Source organism: Trichechus manatus, unplaced genomic scaffold (assembly GCF_000243295.1).
Source record: "Trichechus manatus latirostris isolate Lorelei unplaced genomic scaffold, TriManLat1.0 scaffold00002, whole genome shotgun sequence".
Lineage (NCBI taxonomy): Eukaryota > Metazoa > Chordata > Mammalia > Sirenia > Trichechidae > Trichechus > Trichechus manatus.
In genome coordinates, this window is record NW_004443938.1 from 34,297,365 (window position 1) to 34,322,196 (window position 24,832).

General features: G+C 37.8%; 1 protein-coding gene across 1 annotated transcript in view; it reads right to left on the reverse strand.

The window, feature by feature from the left end:
- Positions 1-24,832, reverse strand: part of ECT2L (epithelial cell transforming 2 like) — a 101,266-nt gene that overhangs the window by 36,393 nt on the left and 40,041 nt on the right. The window contains exons 4-12 of the mRNA XM_004368877.2: positions 21,434-21,596; positions 20,070-20,322; positions 18,900-19,068; positions 15,697-15,835; positions 13,755-13,923; positions 10,809-10,937; positions 4,915-5,007; positions 2,477-2,659; positions 810-913 (exon numbers count right to left, since the gene is read on the reverse strand). Of these exons, the coding sequence (XP_004368934.2) occupies positions 810-913; positions 2,477-2,659; positions 4,915-5,007; positions 10,809-10,937; positions 13,755-13,923; positions 15,697-15,835; positions 18,900-19,068; positions 20,070-20,322; positions 21,434-21,596 (1,402 nt within the window). The remainder of the gene's footprint in view (positions 1-809; positions 914-2,476; positions 2,660-4,914; positions 5,008-10,808; positions 10,938-13,754; positions 13,924-15,696; positions 15,836-18,899; positions 19,069-20,069; positions 20,323-21,433; positions 21,597-24,832) is intronic.

Consider the following 24,832-nt stretch of genomic DNA (forward strand, 5'->3'; position numbering starts at 1 on the left):
GCAGTGTCAAATGTCACGAACCTGCCACTTCACAGCTGAAACACTTGAAGTTAGAGTTCCAGTATATACCCTGTTGTACTGTGGTAGTGAGGGCCTACACTGCTGAAATGGGCCCACACAAGTCTATGCAGGGGGGAAAGGCACTCAAAGTCCATAGATCCCTTATGCCTGAGTCTAGGCAAAGGAGCTGTGCCTACCCTGAGTTCCTGGCTTAGGGGAGCCAGCAGTTTATTTTTTCCCCTGTTTGTTAATTTGTTCACTCTCCCAGGCCAGGAGAATGGCTCAGGGCGTGTGATGGATCCTACTTCTGGCCCAGGGGGGCTCGGCAATTGCTGAAGCTGGTCCAGGACCCAGTGCAGAGCAGGGAGCAGGGAGGTAAATGGGAGAGAGGTTTTTCCCTGATGCGGGTGTTTTTGATCCCCGCAGTAGGCCGGATGCAAATACTTATCTTTCCATGATTGAGGGCTGCTTCTCACTGTTTCTGTGCAGCCGAGCACTAACATATTTTTTAAAGAAATTACTTTTAACTAAAATTAAGCATAAGATTAAAATTAAAAAAAAAAAAAAACAGTTCACAATGTAATCAACTTTAAATAATCTAGAAGATTTTTCTATTTGTCTATTTTGCATACCTAACATATCTTGGAGCCAAAAATCTCTCAGTGGCTGTTTTTATAAACTGATGCAATTTCCCTGAGGAATTGTTCACCCAAAGTGATAAACAAAAATAAAATAAAATAAATGTCAACTCCAAAATTTATTTAAGTGTTGGGGTTTTTGTTGTTTTCTTTCTTTGAAGAAACACTTACAGAATTTTCTTTTGACAGCTCCATCAATCCATCTGCCAGAGCCTGTGCAATTTCTTGGCTATTCAAGATGTTGACCATACTCATCGTGTCAAACATAAGCTGTCCTGTAAACATAAGGCCACAGACCCTGTAATTAATTAATGTAAAAAATGTGATTGAGAAGAAAACAGAAAACAACTCAGTCCTCACGGTTGCTTTTTAGTGGATAAGAATGCAAAGGATAAGAATGAAAATTCTATTATGCCATGAAGATGATCTACCATGATAAAAAATAAAATGGGCAAAAGCAACCAAATGTACAGTATATAAAAAGTATCCACCCTGGCAAAACTGGTTTAGAATGAAATCAATGAAAGTGGATAATAAAAAGAACACATGAAAAGGAACCTTATAAGTTTAAATCTTAGATTCTCAAACCCACCAAATATTCCTACACATTCCTCTTCATCTTTATGCTCAATTTATAAATATTTTAGATCCATAGGAAATAGCACACAAACGTACATACACAGACATCTTTTAATTCCCACCTGCAGAGACTCAAAACTATTTTAAAATACTAGCTGAACATCTACTAAGTGTGGTAGAGTGGGTAGCACATAAAAACAAGAAGACAAATCCCTGTTTTGGAGGCAATTATGTAAAAAGATAGACATATGTTGACAGATTAAATATCTGCATGCATACTAGTGTTACAGCTCCTGTATAGACAAGTAATTATGTAAATAGACATTAAATAAGGGTCAGGGCAGCAGAACAGAAGAAAGAAAGTCAGGCATAGATATATAATGACTTGATGGATTCAGAGTTTTAGTCAGATGAGGAGAATTAGGAAAAAACTGAATAGGTAGTTAAAGACGGGGGGAGGGCACAAATGGTTTGAGCTCGCCTACTAATAGAAAGGTTGGTGGTTCGAACCCATCTAGTGGCACCAAAAAAGAAAGTCCTGGTGATCTGCTTCCATAAGGATTACACAGCCAAGAAAACCCTATGGAGTTCAGTTCACTCTGTAACACATGGGGTCACCATGAGTAGAAATCAACTTGACAGTAATGGGTTTGAACTTTGTTGTTGTTAAAATATTTTATTTTAAATAATGGACTGATTCAGGTGAAGATCCAAAGTTGAGACAGGGAATAGTTTACAAATGACTCTATTGTGATCATTCAATCATGGGTATGGAGTATGAATGAGGAAATAAATTCAGTAATGTCCAATAGGCTCAGCAAAGGACCATGGAGCCCAGCAACAAATTATATATTTAAGACAGAGAATAAATAGGTGGTGGTAAACCATTTAAGTAATCGGTGCTGTGGAGTATCTGGTAGCAACTTCTAGAGAAAACTGTAGTGGGAAAAGAACACAGCTCTCTAACTCAGCAAACACTTAGTGCTTTTTGTCTAAGTAAATAATCGACTCTCATAGGAATTAATAAAATAGTTAAGTTTTAAAACAGGAACTAACTTCAGCATTTTGAACACGAATATATTTGTTCTTTGTGGTTATTCATTATAGTTAAACGGAGATATAAAAAACAAAGGGAATAGAGTTTTACTGAAGATGCTTAAGAACTAAAGCTTAATTGTATCATTCCCAAACTTAGAGTCACTCAGGATATGAAACAAACTTGGTAATTAACCTCCAACAGAAGTAGCAAGAGTTCTTACCTATCATCCTTCCACTGATGTTCTTCTGCAACTCCCTGAAGAGAGGACTGAACTGTCTCCTTACCGATTTCAAGGTGTCTTCCAGGAAGTCTGTGAGGCTGGACCAGGTCTGCAGCTTGGATTCAGTGAAGTAGATGGAAGGAGGAGACTTTTTCCACTGTTGTCCCAGCCAATCACTAAGAACTGACATGGTTTTCTCCTTTTATTATTGCAGACTTGTGCTCAAATGAAAGAATTCTACTTCTTGTTTGAAGTACAACAAAAACTTAGTTATATTTATATCAGGTTTATTATCCTTTCTCATTAGAAGACTAAGATATACACCCAAAGTCTGCTTTCAAAGGTGAAATTAAAAACTCAAAAAGGACACAATAAAGAATTTCAAATGCCTATCTACTCTTTGATAGACAAGGTTTGACATACATCTGAAACCAAAAATTAAACAGCTGCTGGATCGTGCATTGGGAAGCAGAGTAGGCACTTAAGTAAGAATATACTGTTTCATCTTTACATCCTAAAAATGAAAAGTACAAGAAAATCCCACTCTGGCTGGTTTCCCCATCATGCAATCCAAAGTCATCCATGTTGTGGCCAACCCTGTATATTTCTTACATTATGTATGTCAAGCTGCTATCTCCCTCTACAAATACCTCTACACAACTATAGTGGATGCTTAAGTAAAAGTCTCTCCTTGAAAATCAACTCATCTGAATGATTCAGTGAAATCCTCAGTGGATCCTGAGTGGATAGATAGCCTTATTTTCTTTTCCCGCCTAACAATATTGATATGTATGTAAAAACCTTTATCACATTGTCTTCTATAAGGAGAATGAGAAAAAGAGTAGGATGAACAGGAATGAGGGGAGGCAGAGGAGGAGAAAAAGAAGAAAACCTGTTCCATATTGCAAATAACAGCATCTGTGTCCTGCTGTGCTCTGCTAGGCTGATTCCTTTCCCCATGGGGCCAAATATGCTATCTTTTGGTGATGCTGCTTTATTAACTAAGGCTCTACAGCGCCATTACACATTGGACGTTGGTTACAGCACTGTGGAGCTGAGTCCTCCATTTGAGAAGACAAACCACAGCTAACAATGGCAACTTCTCTGACTCCCCTCACTACAGCTTCTTTTTGTAGCTGTAATCCCTTTCTCCAAACCAAACCATATAATTATATTTTACTAGCAGAAGGTTCTCTTTGTACTTATTATTTCTCTAGATCAGCAACTATACATTTTTGCTTAACTGTTAAAGAATATGTTTTCAACAGAGTTTTTGCAAATGATGATTTGAAGCAAGCATTTGCAATAAATGATCCCTTCTAAGCAACTGACTGAGTGACATGAGATTACATAGTTTGGGAAGTGATCGCATTCTGTCAGAGGAGGAATAAAAGACAGTAATTGATACATGACCAGTATTATTAACTGTTATGGGATGAATTCTGTCCCCCAAAATATGTATTATATATCCTAACCCTTACACCTGTGGATGTAATTCCATTTGGGAATAGGGTTTTCTGTATTATGTTAATGAGGTCATATCAGTGTAGGGTGTATCTTAAACCAATCACTTTTTTTCTTCTATTTTGGTGAAAATATACACAGTCATACACATTTTCAAAAATCTACATGTACAACTCAGTGACATTGATTACATTCTTCAAGTTGTGCAACCATTCTCACCACCCTTCTCCAAATTGTTCTACCACCATTGACTTAAACTCACTGCTCCCTAAGTCTCTCATCTAACCTTTCAAGTTGCTGTTGTCAGTTGGATCTCACATAGATAATTACTTAAAAGTGCACAATGTTCAAGGCAGATAGGCTTTACTTATTAAGATAAACTATTTTTTTGGTTCAAAGAAGACTTCAGGGGATAGTTTTAAGGTTTAAAGTTTAAACATTATCTCAAGGCAATAGTTTTAGGGGTTCAGTCAGCCTTAATGGCTTCAGAAAGTCTGGATTCCATTGAGAGTATTTGAAATTCTACACTGCATTCTTCCCCCTTTTGATTGGGATTCTTCTATAGAATCTTTGATCAAAACAATCAGTAATTTAAACTAATCAGTTTCGTATATAAAAGAGCAGATTAGGCACAGAAGACAGCAGACACAGGGGAAGACCAACATTATCTGGAGATGGTGGAGGTGGACCAGTCTACAAGACCAGGAACTCAAAGGATGGCTGACTAGAGAAGCTGAGACAAGGACTTTCCCCCCAGAGAGGACAGAGAGAGACTTGCCCTAGAGCCACCACCCAGAATTCAGACTTATAGCCTCTTAAACTGTAAGAAAATAAATTTCTGTTTAAAAAGCCACCCACTTGTGGTATTTCTGTTGCAGTGGCACTAAGAAACTAAGACTTTTTAAAATTTTTTTAATTGATCCTGGGTTGCTGTATGCTATTGGGCATGGTAGTCAGCTCCCATATACACTTACTGTGTTGGTAGGAGCCAGTCGCAATCCCCATAGGGGCGGTAAACAACGTGCCAGTTAGTTGAGACAGCTGAGAAAGAACTTCTGTTCCTGCTTCTGCACAGTCAAGAAGACTTTCATTAGTTTACTCACAGGTTTTGCCACAGAACAGTTAAATATTACTTAGGAGCATGAATGAGCAGGCCAAGAAAGGCCACTAACAGTTCTCTTCCTCAATTCAAACCTCTCCACAGAGCAGCCCAGAAACAGTTTACACTTCACTCTTAAATGCTGAAACCCAGACACTTAAGGTATGAGGCCTAAACACCAGGGTGGGGAGAGAGGGTAGGAATTTTGACCTGGTGCTTGTCTTCCAATTTGGAATACTCAACTCAGAGTAAGTGGAAAATCTGCATGTTTTTTCTAAAATAGTCACTCAAAGGAGAAGTCTTATCCTGAGAAGATAAATTTAAAACTGCTAAATCAAATGGAATAGGATAGTCAAAATTTAGTGTGGCGTTAATTTCACCTATTCTTCAATGACATAGCAGAATTATTCAGAATGGAACTAATATAAAGAGTAAAACCCAAAAAAAAACCATTGCCATCAAGTCAATTATGGCTCATAGCGACCCTGTAGGACAGAGTAGAACTGACACATAGGGTTTCCAAGGAGCGGCTATTTTAATTCTTTGTGATCAGAGAGTAAATAGTTACTGCAAACTGTTTCAGTTGCTGCTTAGAACAAGAGGGCAGTAGCCTAAAAGGTGGGAAATCTCTCACTTACTGGTGTCTAATGTTTTCAGGGGTTTCCCTTGTCAAGTTTATAGTGCATTCCTCTTTGTTCTCAAAAAAGTTTTTAAATCTTCATTCCACAGAACCCTCTCCCATCCTTACAAATAGTAAAAGGGACCCTGGACTCAGAGTTAGGAGGTCTGGATTATAGTCCTAGCTTTGCCAGTAACTGAATGTGGGGCTTCTCTGGGCCTAAGCTTTCTCATTTGTAAAATAATAATTAAAAAACAAAAACTATTTCTGTCGAGTCGATTCCAACTCATGGCGACCCCATGGGTGTCAGAGAGAACAGTGCTCTGTAGGGTTTTCAATGGCTGATGTTTCAGAAGTAGATTGCCAGGCCTTTCTTCCAAGCTGCCCCGAGTGGATTCAAACTGCCAGTCTTTTGGTTAGTAGCTGACTGCTTAACCATTTGTGCCACCCAATCAAATCTGCATTACTTCTTGTAAGGTGTTTATGACTCTTGTTTATAAAGATTTTTAGCTGAATATAACATTGGACATGTTATCAGGAGGGACTAGTCCCTGGAGGAGGGCATCACGCTTGGTAAAGTAGATGGTCAGCAAAAGAGAGGAAGACTCTCAACAAGATGGACTGACACAGTGGCTGCAATGATGGGCTCAAGCATAACGACAATTGTGAGGATGGCGCAGGACCCGGCAGTGTTTTGGTCTGTTGTACATGACGTTCCTATGAGTTGGAACTGGCTCGACGGCACTTAACGACAACGACATAACATTTAAGATACTTTCAAGTCACAGAACACCAGTTTTAAACTGAATTAAACAATCAAAGAAATATATATCATTTAATCTCACAGTCTAGAAGTGGGGCAAGCTCAGGGTGAGTTGATTTGGTGGCTTAGCAATGTCAATCCAAGTTCTTTCCTTCTCTCTGCTCTGCCGTTTCCAGCATTGCTCCCATACCAATCAGCTCCTGCGTTTTCTAACTTTAAAAATAATGCTCCCCTCAAAAAAAGATGAGTCAGTTTTTTGGCTTATGTAGTAACTGAGTAAATGAAGATATTTTTATTGAGGAATCCTGGGGAAGGGGTAGGTTTGGTGCTGGGGAGGCAATCAAGAGTTTGTTTTAGGTGTGTTAACTTTGAGATGCCTATTAGGCACACAAATTAAACATCATGTGAAGCTGTCAAGTGGGAGTTAGATGTAAGAGTCTGTAGTGCAGAGATTTCAGGGCTGGAGTTATAAATTTGGGAGTCTTTTCTGGATGGATTAAATTTAGGATCATGGAACTAGATGAGACTGCCTAGGAGAAGAGTGTACTTACAGAAAAGGAGAGGCCAGGATCAAGCCCCAGGGCATATTGAAGGGTCTCACAGAGGAGGAGGATCCAGCAAAGGAAACTGAGAAGAGGCCACTGAGATAGGAGGAAAACAGAGCTTGTGGTACTGGGGAAGCCAAGAGAAGAGTGTTTCAAGGAGGAGTGTTCATCCCTGTCACATGCTGCTGAGAGGTCAAAGTAAGGTGGGGATGGAGAAGGGACCACTGGATTTGGGCACATGGACGTCACTATGGTCTTGCCAAAAGCAGTTTCAGTAGTGATAAAGAGACCACTTGGAGGAGCTCAGTCGGTGAGGAAGGTGGAGGCAGTCAGTATAGACCAGTGTTTCCCAAAGTGTGGCCCCAGAACCAGCAATATCAGCATCACCTGGGAACTTGCTAGAAATGCAAATCCTCTGGCCCCACCCCAGACCTACTGGAGCCAAAAACATGTCATTTAACAAACGCTCCAGGTGATTCAAATACTCACTAAAGTTTGAGAACCAATGATGTAGTCAACTTAAAAAAGAATGAGGAAAAGTTTTGTTTTGTTTTTGTTTTTAGACAGGAGATACTACAGGTGTTTCTGATTTGATAGAACCAGACCTACTGAACCAGAAACTCTGGGGTGGAGTCCAGTAAGGTGCAGTTTAACAGGCTTTCCAGGTGATTCAAATACACACTAATGTTTGAGAACCACTGTTATAGTCAACTCAGAAAGGGGTGAAGGAAAGTTGAGTTTTGTTGTTTGTTTGCTTTTTAACACTTTCAAGACCCTATTATTTTCTGATTTGAATTTTTTGTTGATACTACGTGTTTTCATTAATGGAAGCATGCTGAGCCATTAAGTGTGTTTAAATTATTGGTTGGTAATATGGATTTTGAGAAGTATTATGTGGGAATACACGAGTACCACAAAACTTGAGGGGTTCACTGAAGTCATGATTGGTGGGCACCCATCTGGCCCACCAGTCATGGGTGTCAGGATTAATTGCAGGGCGCCTTCCATTTGGTTACACTGGGCGCCTCTGGTTTTCCAAATATCACACACACACACACATAAACTAAACCCACCAGGGTTCCCGAACCATCATACAGGAAACCATAAATATATTTACAAGACTTATCTAGCTGTACAAAAGCCAAAAGAGACAAAAATTTTTCCCAATCACACTTCCTAGATGCACTGCCTCATATTTAAGCTACTTTGTGTCAACAAACATTTCTTTAATTTTTCACCATTACACAAGTCCCCACTGGAAGGCAACAAATACTTTTAGTAGGAAAAAAATAGGGTCCCAAGAAACCTGGGAGGTGGAAAAAGTGAGAAGGCAACCATATATCCTATGGTTTAAAATAAGATATACTACAGGTGTTCCTGATTTGATAGGAATGCTCCAATAAAAAGAGAACTGAAGCTGCAGGAGAGCATCTGAGTCTAGGAGTAAAGTCCTTGAGAAGGTGAAAGACAGTGGGGTACAGATTCCAACTGGAACAGTGGATCTTCAATACAAACTAGGGTGTTTTTCCCATCATAACAGAAGGAAGACAGAAAATGAAGGTAAGGAGTGAGGAAGGTGGTGGATTTGGTCTTGGGAGAAAAATTAGGGAGTTCCCATATGCTTCAGTTTACTCAGGGAAGGGAAGTTAAGAGGTAAGGTCTAAAGCTGAAAGAGAAGGTTATTGAAAGATTGAGCAAAGAGACTGTGTGAAATAATCATCTCAAAGGGTAGGAAAGTGAATTTATAAAGGAAATGTAGTAGGATTGCTTGTCAGTATTGTACTCCCACTTGATATTTATGACATCAAAGTAAAGTTAGACCAATCAACAGTTGTATTCCTTTTTCCAATAGCCTTCCTCTGCGTTAGTGCAGGCAAGCATAGTGTATGCAGATATTTGTGTTTTAACCAGCACTGGGATTTAGCCAGGAGAAACAGAGACAAGGAAGTTAAGATTCTTAGCAAGACAGTGATTATAATGGTGGGCCATTAAATCCAAGTTTGACAAGGATGGAAGCAAGAATGGAGGGATGATGACAGACTGAAAAAGTGAGAGTGTATGAATTGATGGTCATCAGACAAAGAATTGCTAGAGAAGAAATATTTGAGTAAATTAACTGAATGGTTTGGAAGTGGTTCTCAGAGAGACAAAGCTTGATATCAAGACTTCAGAGGGGATGCAGCTACTGGGGATGACAAGCTCAAGCTCAGAGTGGTGCCTAAGGTGGGATGGATTAAGAGATTTTGAACTGAGAAGCCAAGATCTTTGATGGTCCACCCAGGAAGATATTACATTTGATGAAAATATCAGGTATGGCTTCGGGGCCCAGAATGATGGTAAGAAATCTATTGTTTGGGTGCCATTATGCCACCAAATTCAGTTTGCCCTCATCCTCTCTGCCTTTCAATACTTTAATACTTCACTTTCTCATAATCTTTTACTCCAGTTAAAAAATCTGCTTTGCTCTCAGTACAAAATACTAGTTCATTAGAGAAAATAGAAACACAACAGAAGAAATAAAATTAGAAAAAGAAAAGAAAACTCACTTATAATTCTATCCAACTACTGTTAACACCTTGGTATATAGCCTCCCAAACTCCTTTCTATACATATACCACCTCCTCAGCACCCCACACATACAGAGATTTTAAACAATGGGACCACGCCTCTTTGTAACCTATTCTTTTAAAATTGATTTCACAAATAGGAAATTTGAAAATACATCTAAGAGATAGATGCCATTAATATTTTGGTATATTTCCTCCTATATTTTTCTATGCATATTTTTACATAGTTGACATTATATAATTTTAATAACTTTGTAAAATTTTACTGAAGTATTTTACCAAATACTTTGTATTTCGTTTTCTTTTAAACCCCCTTTCATCCTTTTGTTTAGTCCTTTCCACTGGCTGAAGCCTGCCAGGGGCAGGCTCTGCATGCATCAAATAGTCTTGTGAAATACGAGGATTAGGAAGAAATATAAAACAGTTCCCTAAGGAATAGGTAATAAGAAACAGTTTGAGAAAATTTAATTTCATACTCCCTCCCCTTCCTCTGCTTGGTAAAAAGACATAGTCCATGAATGCAGAGCTTTAAGAGACATGCAAAGAGTGAATTTGATTGAATGCTTCTGGAATTTTCCTCCAAGGGATTGAAATCAGCTTTGCATGATAGAGGATGATTCTAGACTGGCAAGCAAATAAAGTTATATCAGCAACCTCAGTGATCTTCAACCAAACTCATTTTTACAAAGCACTTCACTGATTTTAGTATTAAAGTATTTATATTATTATTTATTTCTTAAATATTAATGCTATTTTGATATTCACAAGTCCTGTAAGGCAAGGTAAGGTACTCTTATCCTAATTTTCAGATGAGAAAACAGAGGTCCGCAAACTTGCTGAAGGTCACACAGCTAAAAAGTGGTATGAGTGGGATTCAAGTCCAGGGCCTTGAAACAGGCTCAGGGTTCAGAACTCTGTCATGATCACAGAGGCAGGGGCTGTCTTCTCAGACCCGCCAATTATAGTTCCTGTGGTGGCCAGTCACCTTCCTCTGTGTTGGGGAGGCTGAGTTTACTATGTTTTCCAGAATAAACAGAAATAATACTGCTGGCTATTGCCATTAATGACTATTTCTGCAGGGGCAGGTTACTCTGACCACTAACCCTGACTCTCCTCATCCCCCAAAGCAACTGGGTCTGTGAAGTATAAAGAGAGAAAGAAATAAAAAGTAAAATGTGACTGAGTCATTTGATCTGAGGGCACTTCACAAATTCACACAATATAATCAGAAAGTGAGTGGGATCACTATTTTTCTATGGTTTATTCAAAACTGACCCGATGCTGCAAGTGGTACAAAGAGGTCCACATGACCCCCTTCTTCTTCAGTGGCCACACAGCTTCCTAATTTCTCCCAGAAGTCTCTCACTTCAGGCTGCAGTAAATTTTTAATACCAATTTTATAACCTGAGGAAAAAAAATCAAAATGTCATATCAGTTTGTAACATTATCATGAATAGAAACTCTTGGCAGTTGGGGAAAATTTGACCACAAACTCAAGAAGCCAACATTTGCTTGTAACTGTGGTACCAAGATCAGTAGGGTACCTCTTCTTCAATGCTGCACATGGTAGGGCTACCAAGGTACCACTAGATACCACAGTAGCCATAATCTTCACATTCTGGATTAATTGGACACTTAGGTTCAGGTCATTGTATCTCCGAAGGAAAGGAGCTCTGGTGGCGCAGTGGTTAAGTGCTCAGATGCTAACTAAAAGGTCAGCAGTTTAAACCCACCAGCCGCTCCACAGGATAAAGATGTGGCAGTCTCCTTTCATAAAGGTTACAGCCTTGGGAATCCTATGAGGCAGTTCTACTCTGTCCTATAGGGTCACTATAGGGTCACTATGAGTCAGAATCGACTCCAAGGCAATGGGTTTGTCTCTGAAGGGAAGAATCACATGGTTCATGTCAGGCAAGATGGTGATGTCTTGGGGGTTACAGGAAGAAAGCTGAATAAAGGAAGATTTTACATTGCCTTCCAGGCAATTTTCTTTCTCACTCTAGAAAGTTGTTTCTAATTGGCATTCTTCAGGAAATAAGATTTTTCAATAGCCATTTGACGCTTCTATTCATGATCTAAATCCAAGAAAAGGAAATAAATCTGAAGAGATTAGACCACTCAACCATAACCACTAGAGTGGCAAAGTCACGAGTATAAAAACGTCCACCAAAGGACCTTGGATAGACTATTATGTTCCTAGTTCCCACTCAGGAATTGGGGAAAGGGAGTGTTTTCTCAGAATTACATTACACACATGTAAACCTACACAAACACACAGACCAGGAAAGGGGGGTGGGGAGCAGAAGAGAACAATTACTGAAGTTCAAACACATTAAAGAAAACTGGATTTGGAGACATCCACAAAGTTCACAATCACAACTTTTATTGTTCAGAAATGTGAATGAAAGCAATGATTTAGATATAATGTATGAGAGATTTTATACCGCTCGTAAGAAATGTAGGACAAAATATTTTCACTAGTTTCTTTGTTAGTCAGCTGTAAATTCAGTAAGATGAAAGAGCTAGCATGCATAATAATGCTGAGTTTGACTTTTATAAATGGGTTGGATTATCCATCCTTCAGTTAACAATGTGCAGAGGTGTGAGTTACTAGTCTCAGGGCAGGTTTAGGGTGGATTGTCAGTCAAGTCTGGGGTTCTGCAACCAACTTCCAAAGCAGAAATGTTTCCCACACTGTCAATCAAAAAATAAGTCGTTTAGGCATAGTAAGACTCCCAGCAATAGTAAACATCACTAAACTTCTTTCCTCTCACTTCCTGGGAATTCTGTGTAATGACTCTGCTAAGCAACATGTATCTGCACCCCCATCTAAAGGAGACCTGGAGACTCTGCATTCTTAGGCCACAGCAATGAAATGAAAACAAAGGCTGGTACAAGAATCCTGACGCTTCCCTCCTTCCTGTTCGGAGGTCTCCATACATAACGGAAGGACTACTTTGAGTGGCATGGTAAAAGATTTCATTTTTGTTGTTGTTTTTAAGGCAAAGGCTTGTAGAAAAACACCACAATTATATAGAAGGAAAATAATTTTCTTAGGTATTTCATTGTTACTATTGCTTTTAAAAAACAAGAAGAAGAAGAAAAAGGCAAAGTGTGAAAACCTTTCTCACCTGGAGAACAAAAAGGCTGAGATCAGGAGCCTCTAAGAGGCCCTTTCACTATATATAAGGTGAACCTACTACCACAGTATAAATACGCGCTTATTACCACTCCACCGTTTAGAGAAGGGTTAAACCAAAAACAAAAACAAAAAACTCCAAACCCATTGCCAGAGCCTATTCCAACTCGTGACAACCTCATGTGTTACAGACTAGAACTGCTCCATAGGGTTTTCTTGGCTATAATCTTTACAGAAGCAGACCGTCAGGCCCTTCTTTTGCAGTGCCAATGGGTGGGTCCAACCTGCCAACTTTCAGGTTAGTAGTTGAGTGCAAACCATCTGCATTACCCAGAAAAGAGATACCATGTAATTAATTAGACATTTAAATCCCAAACAATGTGTTTTTGTGCTTTACCTTTTTGGGATATATATAAAATTGAACGTAGAATACAACTTGCTATAGGCACAAGGTAAACTAAACAAGGAAAACCAATTGTAAAGCAAAACTGAACCAAAAGCAGTTAGTTTTTGCTAATTACAGAACTCACTGAAACTGTTCCAAGTATGCTAAGTTCCAGGACAAGTTGGCAGATGACTCGGGGACCTCCTCTGCCATTTTGTGAGTTCCTTGCCAGCTGGATCAATGACCATCTTATTCCCATTCTTCCCTCATCCCACAAGGATAGAAGATTTCATGTTAATAAAATCAAAAACCATTCTATTTTAGGTATAAACAAGGAAGAAGACAAGTTATATTATGAGGAAGAATAGAAAGTAAAGGTTAATTCTAAACATTCATCGCCTTCTCGCAAGAAAAGGAAACAATGGAAATTTTGAAAGAATGCCCCATAACAAGTTAATGATACCAGCCAAGCCTTTTCTCTGTGGTATAAGCCAAGCGGGAGTATCACATATGTTATCAGTGCACACCAATTTATAGATCCTGGTATTTGCTGCTGTTAAATTGCTTCCCTTTCTTCATAAAGCCAACATCAACACTCCTAAGCAAATTGGAACTTAACTCTGAAGGTCAAGCCTATGGACAAACACTGCATAAGGGCAAAGGTGCTTGATTGTTCTTTACCAATCCCCAGTCCTACCTTGCAGTAAGTTGATTTCTCTGCTATCTCCATCACTAAATATTCCTATGCTCTGTGCCTTCCGCCCATCCAGAGCTCTTTCTATGAGAAAAAGCAGGCCCTCCAACGTTATGCCACAGTGTTCATAAACCACAGAAATGACATCCAACTTAACGCTGTCCACAACCATCTAGAAAATGAAATCAAACTTGTAGGAACCAAAGCCCACTATTTTAGCATATTTATTAATGAAATATATGTAATAGGCTGTGATTTTTAAAGAATGCATGGCTATTTTCAGAAATTACAGAAGGAAGATGATAAATTTCCTCCTTCATTGGCTTCTTTTTAAATTATTTATTTTCTAATTATAAAAGGAGAAAAGCAAATACACTTGTAGTGCCATTGCTCAGAGATAAATAATATTAACACTGTCAGTTATTTTCTCCCAGTCTTTTTTTCTTTGCACGCACCCATGTACAGAGACACATATACAAATAAAAATAATAAAATTGAGATCATTCAATTTTGTGATGGGCTTCTTAAGTAGATTTAAAAGTTTTCCTTTTTTGAATTGTGGGTTTTTGAATTATCCAATATTGATTGATAAATATTTCCCGTTTAAATAAATATTAACACCACTGTTCTTTGAATTCAAAAACCAAATAAACTTTCATTGTGGCAAAGCTAATTCACAGCAGCAGACAGGCTGGAAAGTCATTGAAGTTGCTGATTGATTGTTTTCAAGTCCTTACATCACTTTCTGGAGGTGAGACCTTAACTGCATGGAAAATTACTACATGCATGGTATTGCCCTACTTTCTACCTAAACTCCCATCACATTCATAATCATATAACTAATTACAACACAGTTTTCTTATATAAAGAGAATTTATCGAATGCCAGTTTATTCACCCATTTTCTGGCACCAATTATCCTCTGTGCCCAGCATGATGCCTCCTTACACATTAGGGGTCCTATCTGTGGCCCACTTGGAGATCAAAGCTCCAATCTTGCTTTCATGTAGACTCACTGAGCTAACTGTTGTAACTGATTCGAGTCGATTTCTAGATGCCCAAAAGGTGAAAAATGATTTCATCTCTTAAGAGCAATCATTTTGTTAGAAACTGGAATTATACTTGAAAATTTTCCAAGTAGCCCAATGAATACAGAATGGATGTTATCCCTTATATATATAACACCTATGTGTGTGTATCAGTATATATATGTACATACATACATATACACTCACTCATATGTAAAAATACATGTCTTCTATGTCTTCTTTGTCCTTTATTTTTCTTATTATTCATAGTAAAATTAATATATATATAATTTTATTATAGAAAGAACATACTTTATTTTAATAGCATCCTCATTATATAGATCACAAAATAACACTTCTGACTTTTCTTTTGAGAGATTTTGGTTACATAATATTAAATGCTTTGGGTTTTTAAAAAATTATTCTTAATCATCTTGTTCTTTTTGGAGTATTGTTTCCATTGGGTGCCATCAAGCCAATTCCGACTCATAGCAACTCCATGCGACAGAGTGGCTGTAATCTTTACAGAAGCAGATTGCCAGGTCTTTCTCTGCAGAAGCGCTGTGTAGGTTTGAACTGCCAACCTTTCGATTAGCAGCCAAGAACTTAACCGTTGCACCACCAGAGTTCCTTCTTTTTGGATTAAGAACACCAAATTCAATTCAATAAGAATGTATTGAACATCTATTAAATGCAAGGCAGTTTCGGCCTTTAATGCTTTTTAAAAATAATTTTGACTTATGGTTACCTTTTTTGCTTCCAATTTCTAAAATTGATTTGGGTCTATACATTTCCACTTTTCTTTCAGGAGATGACTCATTTTTATGCACATGGAGGCTAACAGATTGTCACACACCCTCTAGTCTAGATGAAGAACACTAATTCAGAAAAGCACTGGCCTTATAACATACTTTGTACCTCATATGCAGGAATCCGAGATGATATTAATATGCAATGTAGCTGGAAAGCATTTGAAGAGCAGTCATAATTTTTAAAAACTCCACGCCAATTTTTCTTTGATAATAAAGGGTAGGAATGGCTTCCAGAAACATTACTTCTATTGGGGAAAAAGGAGAACAAATAAAGTTTTCATTTTCTCTTAATTTTGAATTAAGCACTAAAATGTTTTCTGGCCATCAGTTACACTGTACACCGCTCATGACCTCAGTGCCTCAGTCTCTCGGGAACACTGCAGCAAATCGGGCTCCTGGGCAGGGTGGAGCCAATTCTGCCTCTTAGCCTCTCCTCCTCCATATAAAGTCATTGCTGTCGAGTTGATTCTAACTCATAGCAACCCTATAGGACAGAGTAGAACTGCCCCATAAGGTTCCTCCTCCATATAAGGGATGCTAAAATGATGTCTTGGAACTTCCTTAGCTTTTGTGGGGCACTTAAAATGTATGTAGTGACATACTTAGGGGTTAAAAAGTGACATTTAAAAAAGACCATTCGATGGGGGAAAAAGCCTCGTCGATAAATGGTGCTGGGAAAATTGGATTTCCACGTGCAGGAAAATGAAACAGGATTCATGCCTCACACCATACACAAAAACAAACTCAAAACAGATTAAGGATCTAAATGTGTAAACTAAAACCATAAAATTCTTAGAAGGAAATGCAAGGGCAACACTGTCAGGCCTAGCTTTTAGCAGTGGATTATCTAATAACAAAATCACAAACATCAAAAGACAAAATAAATAAATGGAACCATCATAAAAATTAAAAATTTTTGCTCATCAAAAGACTACCAAAAAACTGAAAAGACAAGCTATTGACTGGGAGAATATATTCAGAAACCATATATCCAATAAGAATCTAATAACCAAAATACATAAAACATTGACAACTTAATAATAAAAAGACAAATAACCTAATCATAAAATGGACAAAGGATTTGAATAGATATTTCACCAAACAGGACATTCAAATGGCCACAAAACACATGAAAAGATGCTCAACATCATTAGCCATCAGAGAGATACAAATCAAAACCACAGTGAGATACCATTTCACTCCCACTAGGATGGAGCCCTGGTGGCACAGTTAAGCGTTTGGCTGCTAATCAAAAGGTTGGCGATTCAAATCCACAACCGCTCCTTGGAAACCCTATAGGGCAGTTCTACTCTGACCTATAGGGTCACTATGAGTCGGAATCGCCTCAGTGGCAGTACGTTTTAGAATAGCTAAGATAAAAAACGTAAACAACAAATGTCAGTGAGTATGTGTGGAAATTGGAACCCTTATCCATTGCTGGTGGGGAAGCAAAATGGTACAGCCATTGTGGAAAACAGTGTGGCAGTTCCTCAAAAAACTAAAAATAGAACCATATGATCCAGCAATTCCATTCCATTCCTATATATTCAAAAGACTTGAAAACAGAGACTTGTACACCAATGTTCACTGCAGCACTGTTCATAATAGCCAAAAGGTGGAAACAACTAAATGCCCATCAACAGATGAACGAATGGATAAACAAAATGTGGTACAAACATACAATGGAATACTACTCAGCCAGCAGGAGAAATGAAGTCTTGATACATGCTACAATATGGATGAGCTTGAAGACATTATACTGAGTGAAATAAGTCAATCACAAAAGGACAGATATTGTGTCACCTCACTTATATAAAAAGACAAAAACAGGCAAATGTATAGAGACCAGAGTTACTAGTGGTTACCAGGGGCAGGAGGAGGGAGAAAGGGATGGGAAAATTGCACTGATTAAGCGGAGAGTTCAACAGCCGGTTACTGTACCTGCGGTCAATAAGATGTACATCTGTAAAAAGTTGAATTGGTAAAAGTCGTGTGATAGATATACTTGCAAAAATGACCAAAAAAAAAGAGTAGCTGCAGAGGCTGCTTATGTACAACCAAACACCTTGTGGAATGTGGTTCCTTGTTCTGGATGTTTAGGGTTATGGTTTTATGGGATATCCCAGTTAATTGGCCAAATAACACGTTTAGTGCTTTTGTTCTATCTCCTAGTTCATTGCATAGTGCCTGGCATCTTAAAAGCTTGTAAGCAGTCATCCATGGCACAACAATTGGTCTCTATTCACCTGGAGCAATAGAGTAAGAAGGAGAATCCGGAAAAGGAGGGGGAAGTGGAATGTGTGGCTAATTGCCTCCATGAACAACTGCCTCCTTTGCCATGAGACCAGCAGAACTGGATGGTGCCTAGCTATTATTACTGAACATTTTGATCAGATTGCATAAAAGAATCCTGATCCAAAGGGGGAAAATACAGTACAGAATTTCAAATTCTCATGGACTCCAGACTTTCTTCAGCCATGGAGGGTGGATAAACCCCTGAAACTATAATCTTTAAATGAGATAATCTGAGATAATGTTTAAACCTTACACCAAAAATATCCCCTGAAGTCAAAATCAAACAATAGTTTAGCTCAACTAGTAAAAAGGGTCTGCCTCGAGGATTTTGCTCTTTTAAGAACCATCTATATAGGATCAAATTGACGACAGCAACTCGAAAGATTAGATAGGAACTTTAGGGGACAGTGAATTTATGTTAATGAGGGAGGAACAAATTAGAAAAGGAAGGTGAGAATGGCTGCACAACTCAAAGAATGTAATCAATGGCACTAAATTGTACATGTAGAAACTCTTTAATTGGAGTATGTTCTGCTGTGTATATTCTCAACAACAACAACAAAATAAACTTTAGGAAAAAAAGCAGCTGAGAGATTTTAAATTTCCTTAATCATCTGTGCCTCGGGCAGTCCGTATAATGTCTCCATTCTACATTCTACAACCACCCCCCCTCCTCCTGATCATGTCTATACTCTTATTCTATAAAAAACATTTGTGGAAAAATGTTATTTTTCCTCAATGACTTTATATAGAAAAAATACTAAATCCACAAGGTAGCCTCTCTGCAGAATTAAGAATATTTGAAATATAAGTTTTGAATGTTATATACTTCCCTCTAGAGAAAGCATGATAAAGACCACTGTTCATGAAGGTTAAAGAATCATTCCTATTGATATTTCATAGGCTATGAGTTATAATTCTACAAGATCCCTGCATGTTATCTGAATTACTGAAGAATGAATTCTTGGTATTATGGGGTGGTTTTGAGCCTTCAGCAGCTGGAGGTTTGCTTACCGCTTGGGCAAAGCTTCCAAGGACGCCAAAACAAGCTGTTTCTCCAAAGCTTCGTGTAATCCCACTCGATCCCTCATAGTCTGGGAGAGACGTGGTTGGCATTTGGATTTTAACAATCTACAGCAGCATGTTCCACTCACCCAAGGGGGTCGAGCTTTGAATAACTCCTCTGAAAAACAAACAGCAGTAGGCTCAGCCGTTTACTTCATGCTTCTCCCAGCCAAGTCTACATAGACAAAGGCATCAAAAATAAAGCTGTACCAGGGAAGTATTCCAAGTGACAATAATTCTAGCATTTTCACAGTGTCTGTTTAGATTTCTTATCCTCTCAGCACTGTAGCTGAAAATTACCAGTCATTTCAGGTCAAGAAACAAAGCTCCAAGAACAAGCAACTCTTTTCTTGCTGAGACCAATTAATCAATTTAAAGGCTTCACATCCATTTCTACCCTTCTTCTTGGCTGTAAGTAATTTCCTATTTGTTCCAAACTCACCAAAGGGTGAGTCAGTGAAAAAAAGGATGGGAGAACTCCAACTGGTTTTGTTGCTTACCAGAAGGCTTAGCTGAAAGTATGTCTTGCACCCACTCCCTTTCTACTTCCATTCCCATTTTCATTTCTTCTCGTTTTTCACCAATCCCACTTCTTCTGTGCTGAACCTATTAATTTGCCTTTACCTGTATTCTTACTTCTCTCTCCTCCTTGGTTTTGGTCTTATGAATCTGAGAGGAAACTGGGACAACAATGGCGGCACTGATATTTGGCCTTACATATTTCATCTGAAATCTTTTTTGTTTCACTCTCAATTAACTTGAAATATACAGTGAAGAAAAACAAACAAAAAGCTTGTCCTGAACATACTTTAAACAGTGCCACCCACATGATGGAAACCCTGGTGGCGTAGTGGTTAAGAGTTTGGCTACTAACCAAAAGGTCAGCAGTTTGAATCCACCAGGGGCTCCTTGGAAACACTATGGGGCAGTTCTACTCTGTCCTATAGGGTTGTTATGAGTCAGAATTGACTCGATGGCAATGGGTTTCGTTTTTGGTTTTTTAACCCACATGATATTCCAGAAAGATAGCACTATCCTTCTCTGTGGGAATTTGTATGTAAATCCATTTGTTTCTACAAAATACTTGGATAAGATACAAAGTTTGTAAACACCACTCACTTTTGCGTAGTCCAATTTTCTCCCAAATTATTTTTCTTAGACACTTTTCTCTTTGTCTCTCTTGTAGCTCCTCATCTCCTGCTTTGGGTTCATTCAGGGTTCCATAAATAGCAGTGGCTTCCCTAGGTGTTAGCCAGTCCAAGTTGGATACACAAGCAATGTAATGGTGCTTCCAAGCACCATACTCATTATCTGTTGGAGTATAGGGCAGAAACCATCCAAACTTAATGCATTTGGGCCTCCATAAGCAATCCTTCAGAAAAAGAACCAAGAGAAAGACGAGTTGCAAACTTTTTTTAAAGACAGTTTTTTAGTAATAATGTTTTCAGGTACACAGATCATTTTTTTTATTATATTGAGATATCTGTTGCAGGTGACTTGTCGTCTAAACTTGACCCTGTGAAATAAGAAGCATATACTACTTCACAGGAAAAATATTCTTGAGGAATATATATATACACACACATATATACATGTACATATATATGTGTGTGTGTATAAAACCATTGATGTCAAGTCAATTTCGACTCATAGCGACCCTAAAGGACAGAGTAGAACTACCCCATAGGGTTTCCAAGGCTGTCATCTTTACAGAAGCAAAGTGTCACATCTTTCTTCCGTGGAGAAGCTGGTGGGTTGGAATTGCTGACCTTTCAGACTTCTCGTTAGCAGCCAAGCACTTAACCACTGCGCCACCAGGGCTCTCTCTCTTTCTATATATATATATAATCATTCTGGTTTTCCCATCCACCTTCAACAGTTATACAATGCTCTCATAGCATTTAATTATGTTCATTCTAGATTCTGAGAATTCTGCTTCTAGCAATGGTGTAGTTGTTTCTTTTCTGACCATCTCTCCCACTGAGAACAACTTCGACTGAACGATAAGATATTGCTGATATGCAATCATTTTTGACACATAAAAACAACAAATTTCATATGATTCAGTGTAATCAAGTATTTAGACAAAATATTACAAAAAGCAACCATTTGAAGGCATTACAGAGCTACCATGGCAAAAAGGACTTGTGTAACCAAGATTCCAGAGAGAAGGGAAAACCAGAGAAATGAGCCCGATAGTTTGCATCACTTTTCCCTTCAAGGCATTTGCCAATTCCAAAGTAAAGCTTCTTAGGCTGAGAGGCCGAGCAGAAAGTTGTAGCTGAAAGACCAGTGTATTACCTCCTTATTTACAAAGTGAATTACTGTATTTAACATATTGCCATTTTTCCTGTTAAGGGTAAGTTAGTTATGGTTCAGGTACCCTTGGTAATCGTCTTCAGTGAAGAGAGCTACCCCAACTGTCTCATTACAGATTACAGCTGTATTTGTGCTCTACGACTAGGTAGTGACAAGGAGTAAACCTGTTCAGTTAAAAATTTCCAGGGCCAGCTGACTTGTGCAGCTGCACACAAATCTTTCGGATTCAGAAAGGAAAAAATATAGAGAGAAATGAAACGTGGTAACACTGTAGAGAAATCCACTTTGGCCACTTGCATCCTTTGTGAAAACCAGTCTTGGACAAACCTGAAAAGAAACAGAAATTTAGTTCAGAACATTAATATCTAAAACCGACTAAAAATCCAATATAAATATCGATCATTGTTCTTTAATGTTCTACCTGTAAAAAATAATTAAATCCTACAAACATAAGGCTATATTTTTTCAATACTGTATCCACTTTCAGTTATCCATTCTAAAGAGGAAGATGAATAACACAAATACCTGACACCCACCGAAATTAACCTATCTGCTTAAGTCATAGCCCTGGTTTTTCTTTCTTTCTTTCTTTCTTTTGCCCTACCTCCTAATCCAATAAAACAGCAAATCATCTCAGCTCAACCTCCAAAATACATCCCCAGACTCAACGACTTCTCTCAGTCTCCTATGTTATTACTCTGGCCGAAGGCACCTACATCTCTCTTCTGCACTATTACAACAGCCTACTTAGTCTCTCAGCTTCCACTCTAGTTTTCCTACCATCCATACCTGGATGGCACAAATGGTTTGCATTCAGCTAATACCCAAACGGTGAGCAGTTCAAACCCACTCAGCAGCACCATAGAAGAAAAGCCTCATGATCTAGTTCCATAAAGATTACAGCCAAGAAAACCCTATGGAGCAATTCTACTCTGTAACACATTGGGTCACCATGAGTCAGAATCTACCTGACAGCACAACAACCACAACATTCTCCATACAGTAGCCTAAGTGGCCTTTTAAAAGTATAAATTAGATAATGTCACTCATTTACTTAAAACCCTTCAATGACTTTCCAATGCAATTAGAATAAAAACCTAGAGATAACAGATACTTAACAGTAAAATACTAAAGTCTTTTCCCTAATATCAGAAACAAGATAAGTCAATTTAACATGTACTGGAGGTCCTATATAGTTCAACAAGGCAAGAAAAGGAAATAAAATGCATACATATCGGAAAGGAAGAAGTAAAACTGTCTCAATTCATTTCTTATGTACATAGAATCTAGGTAACAACTATTAGAGACAACTAAGGAATCTACAAAACAACTATTTAAATTGTTGAACTTATCGGTATAAAATTATTGGTAAGTTTCCTTTGTTATCTTTTTAATATCTGTAGGATTTGTAGCAGTATCCCCATTTTCATTCCTGATATTGACATTTTGTTTTTTCTTTCTCTCCTTAATTAGTTTTGCTAGAAGTTTATGAATTTTATTAATATTTAAAAAAAAACCTTCTTTTGGTTTCATTAATTTTATCTGTTTGCTCATTTTCTATTTTATTGATATCCACTCCTATTTTTATGATTTCTTTCTACTTACTTTGGGTGTAATTTGCTATTTTCCCCCTAGTTTCTTAAGGTGGAGATTTAGATAATTAATTTTTAACCTTTTTTGCTTTTCTAATATAAGCATGTAAAAACATAAATTTCCATTTAAGCTTTGCTTTAGCTGAATCTCACATGTTTGGTATATACCTAATCCTCACTTATTGACTATCTTGTTATCCAACATTTCACATTTACAACAATAGTAAAAAATCTACTGTCTGACTATTTTGTGCATTAATAATGTATGTTTGGCAGTAACAAATGCTGAGGTACGGAGCAGAGTAATGCTGGCTGTGATGATTAAGGTTATGTGTCAACTTGCGGGCCATCATTCTCAATGGTTTGGCAGTTACGTAATGATGTGATTTGGCAGTTAGGTAATGATGTGATTTGGCAGTTATGTAATGATGTGACTTGGCAGTTATGTAATGATGTAATTTGGCGGTTATGTAATGATGTAATTGGCAATTATATAATGATGTAGTCATCCTCCATTTTATGATCGGATGTGGCCATCTGCCATAAAGCCAATTTTCATATAATGACCTAGTCTTTGGAATATAATCATGTCAATAAGTGAGGAGTGGATGTATTGTATTTTCTTTATCATTTGCTTTGAAATATCTTCTAGTTTCCTTTGCGATTTCTTTTTTGAACATAGATTTTTTAGAAGTGAGTTAATTTCCAAATATTTGGGAATTTTCTAGATATTTTACTTTTATTAATTTTCAGTGTTATTCCAGTGTGGTTACTTAAGAAGATTTCAATATTTTGAAGTATATTGAGTTTTAATTTGTGAATCAGGAAATGATCTATCTTGATGACCATCATATGCGCCCATAAGAAGAATACGTATCTGGAAGTAATTGAGTTTAGCTTTCTATAAACATCAATTAGGTCAAGATGATTGAGAAAATTGTTCAGAACTTCTATATCCTTACTGATTTTTTGTTTAGTTGTTCTATTAATTAAATGTAAGATTTTGTTTCATATAATTTTTAATACTATTATTTGGTACATACATCTTTGTAATTGTTATGCCTTCTTGATGAATTGACCCTTTTATACTATAAAAGTCCTTTATCTCTCTGATAAGAGTCCTTGTCTTAAAGTCAGTTTTATCTGATATTAATATTGCCATTCTAGCCTTGTATGCTTACTATTTGCGTAGTAATATTTGCATGGCATATCTTTTCCAATCCTCTTACGTGTAACTTATTGGTGTTGTCTTTATATTTAAAATGTGCTCCTCATAGTCAGTATATAGTTGGATCTTGTTTATTTAGCTCCTCTGAGGGGTCCTCTCTGATCAAAATTCCCATTGGGTGGATTAAGCCCCAGAAAGTTTCAGTGTGAATGAAAATGCTACCTCCAGTTAGGGACAAATGTGGCCTCTAAGACCTCAGTAATCACCTTCATGAACAGGTTGCTGACTACTACTTTACCCAAACTCAACTACAGTCTTGCCTACAAGTCTCAAAACCTGAAGGTAGCCGTGTTCACTGATAAAACATTACACCTCCAAGAGAGGCAAATCCAATTAATCATTATGGTGAAAACTTGCCGATAACTCACAGCATTGGATGTCCTGTGTAATGGGCTGAACTTCAAGTGGTACCACTGACCATATAGTAACTGTCCTGAGAAGGACTGAGATTTGCCTGAACAAATTGGTAAACTCCTAACTGTATAGTCAGGCCATTGGGCTACCCAGGATTAGAATACTGGGGTGTCTCCTTATGAATCATAAACAATAACTTAATCATGAGTTCAATCTTTATGTTTGTATATGTGCTCATATGAAGTAATCAAATCTAAAAGCACCTGTATTTTTTTTTTTTTTTGGCCTTTTATTTATTTATTTATTTTTTATTGTACTTCAGGTGAAGGCTTTCAGAACAAATAGTTTCTCATGAAACAGTAGTACACATATTGTTTTATGACATTGGT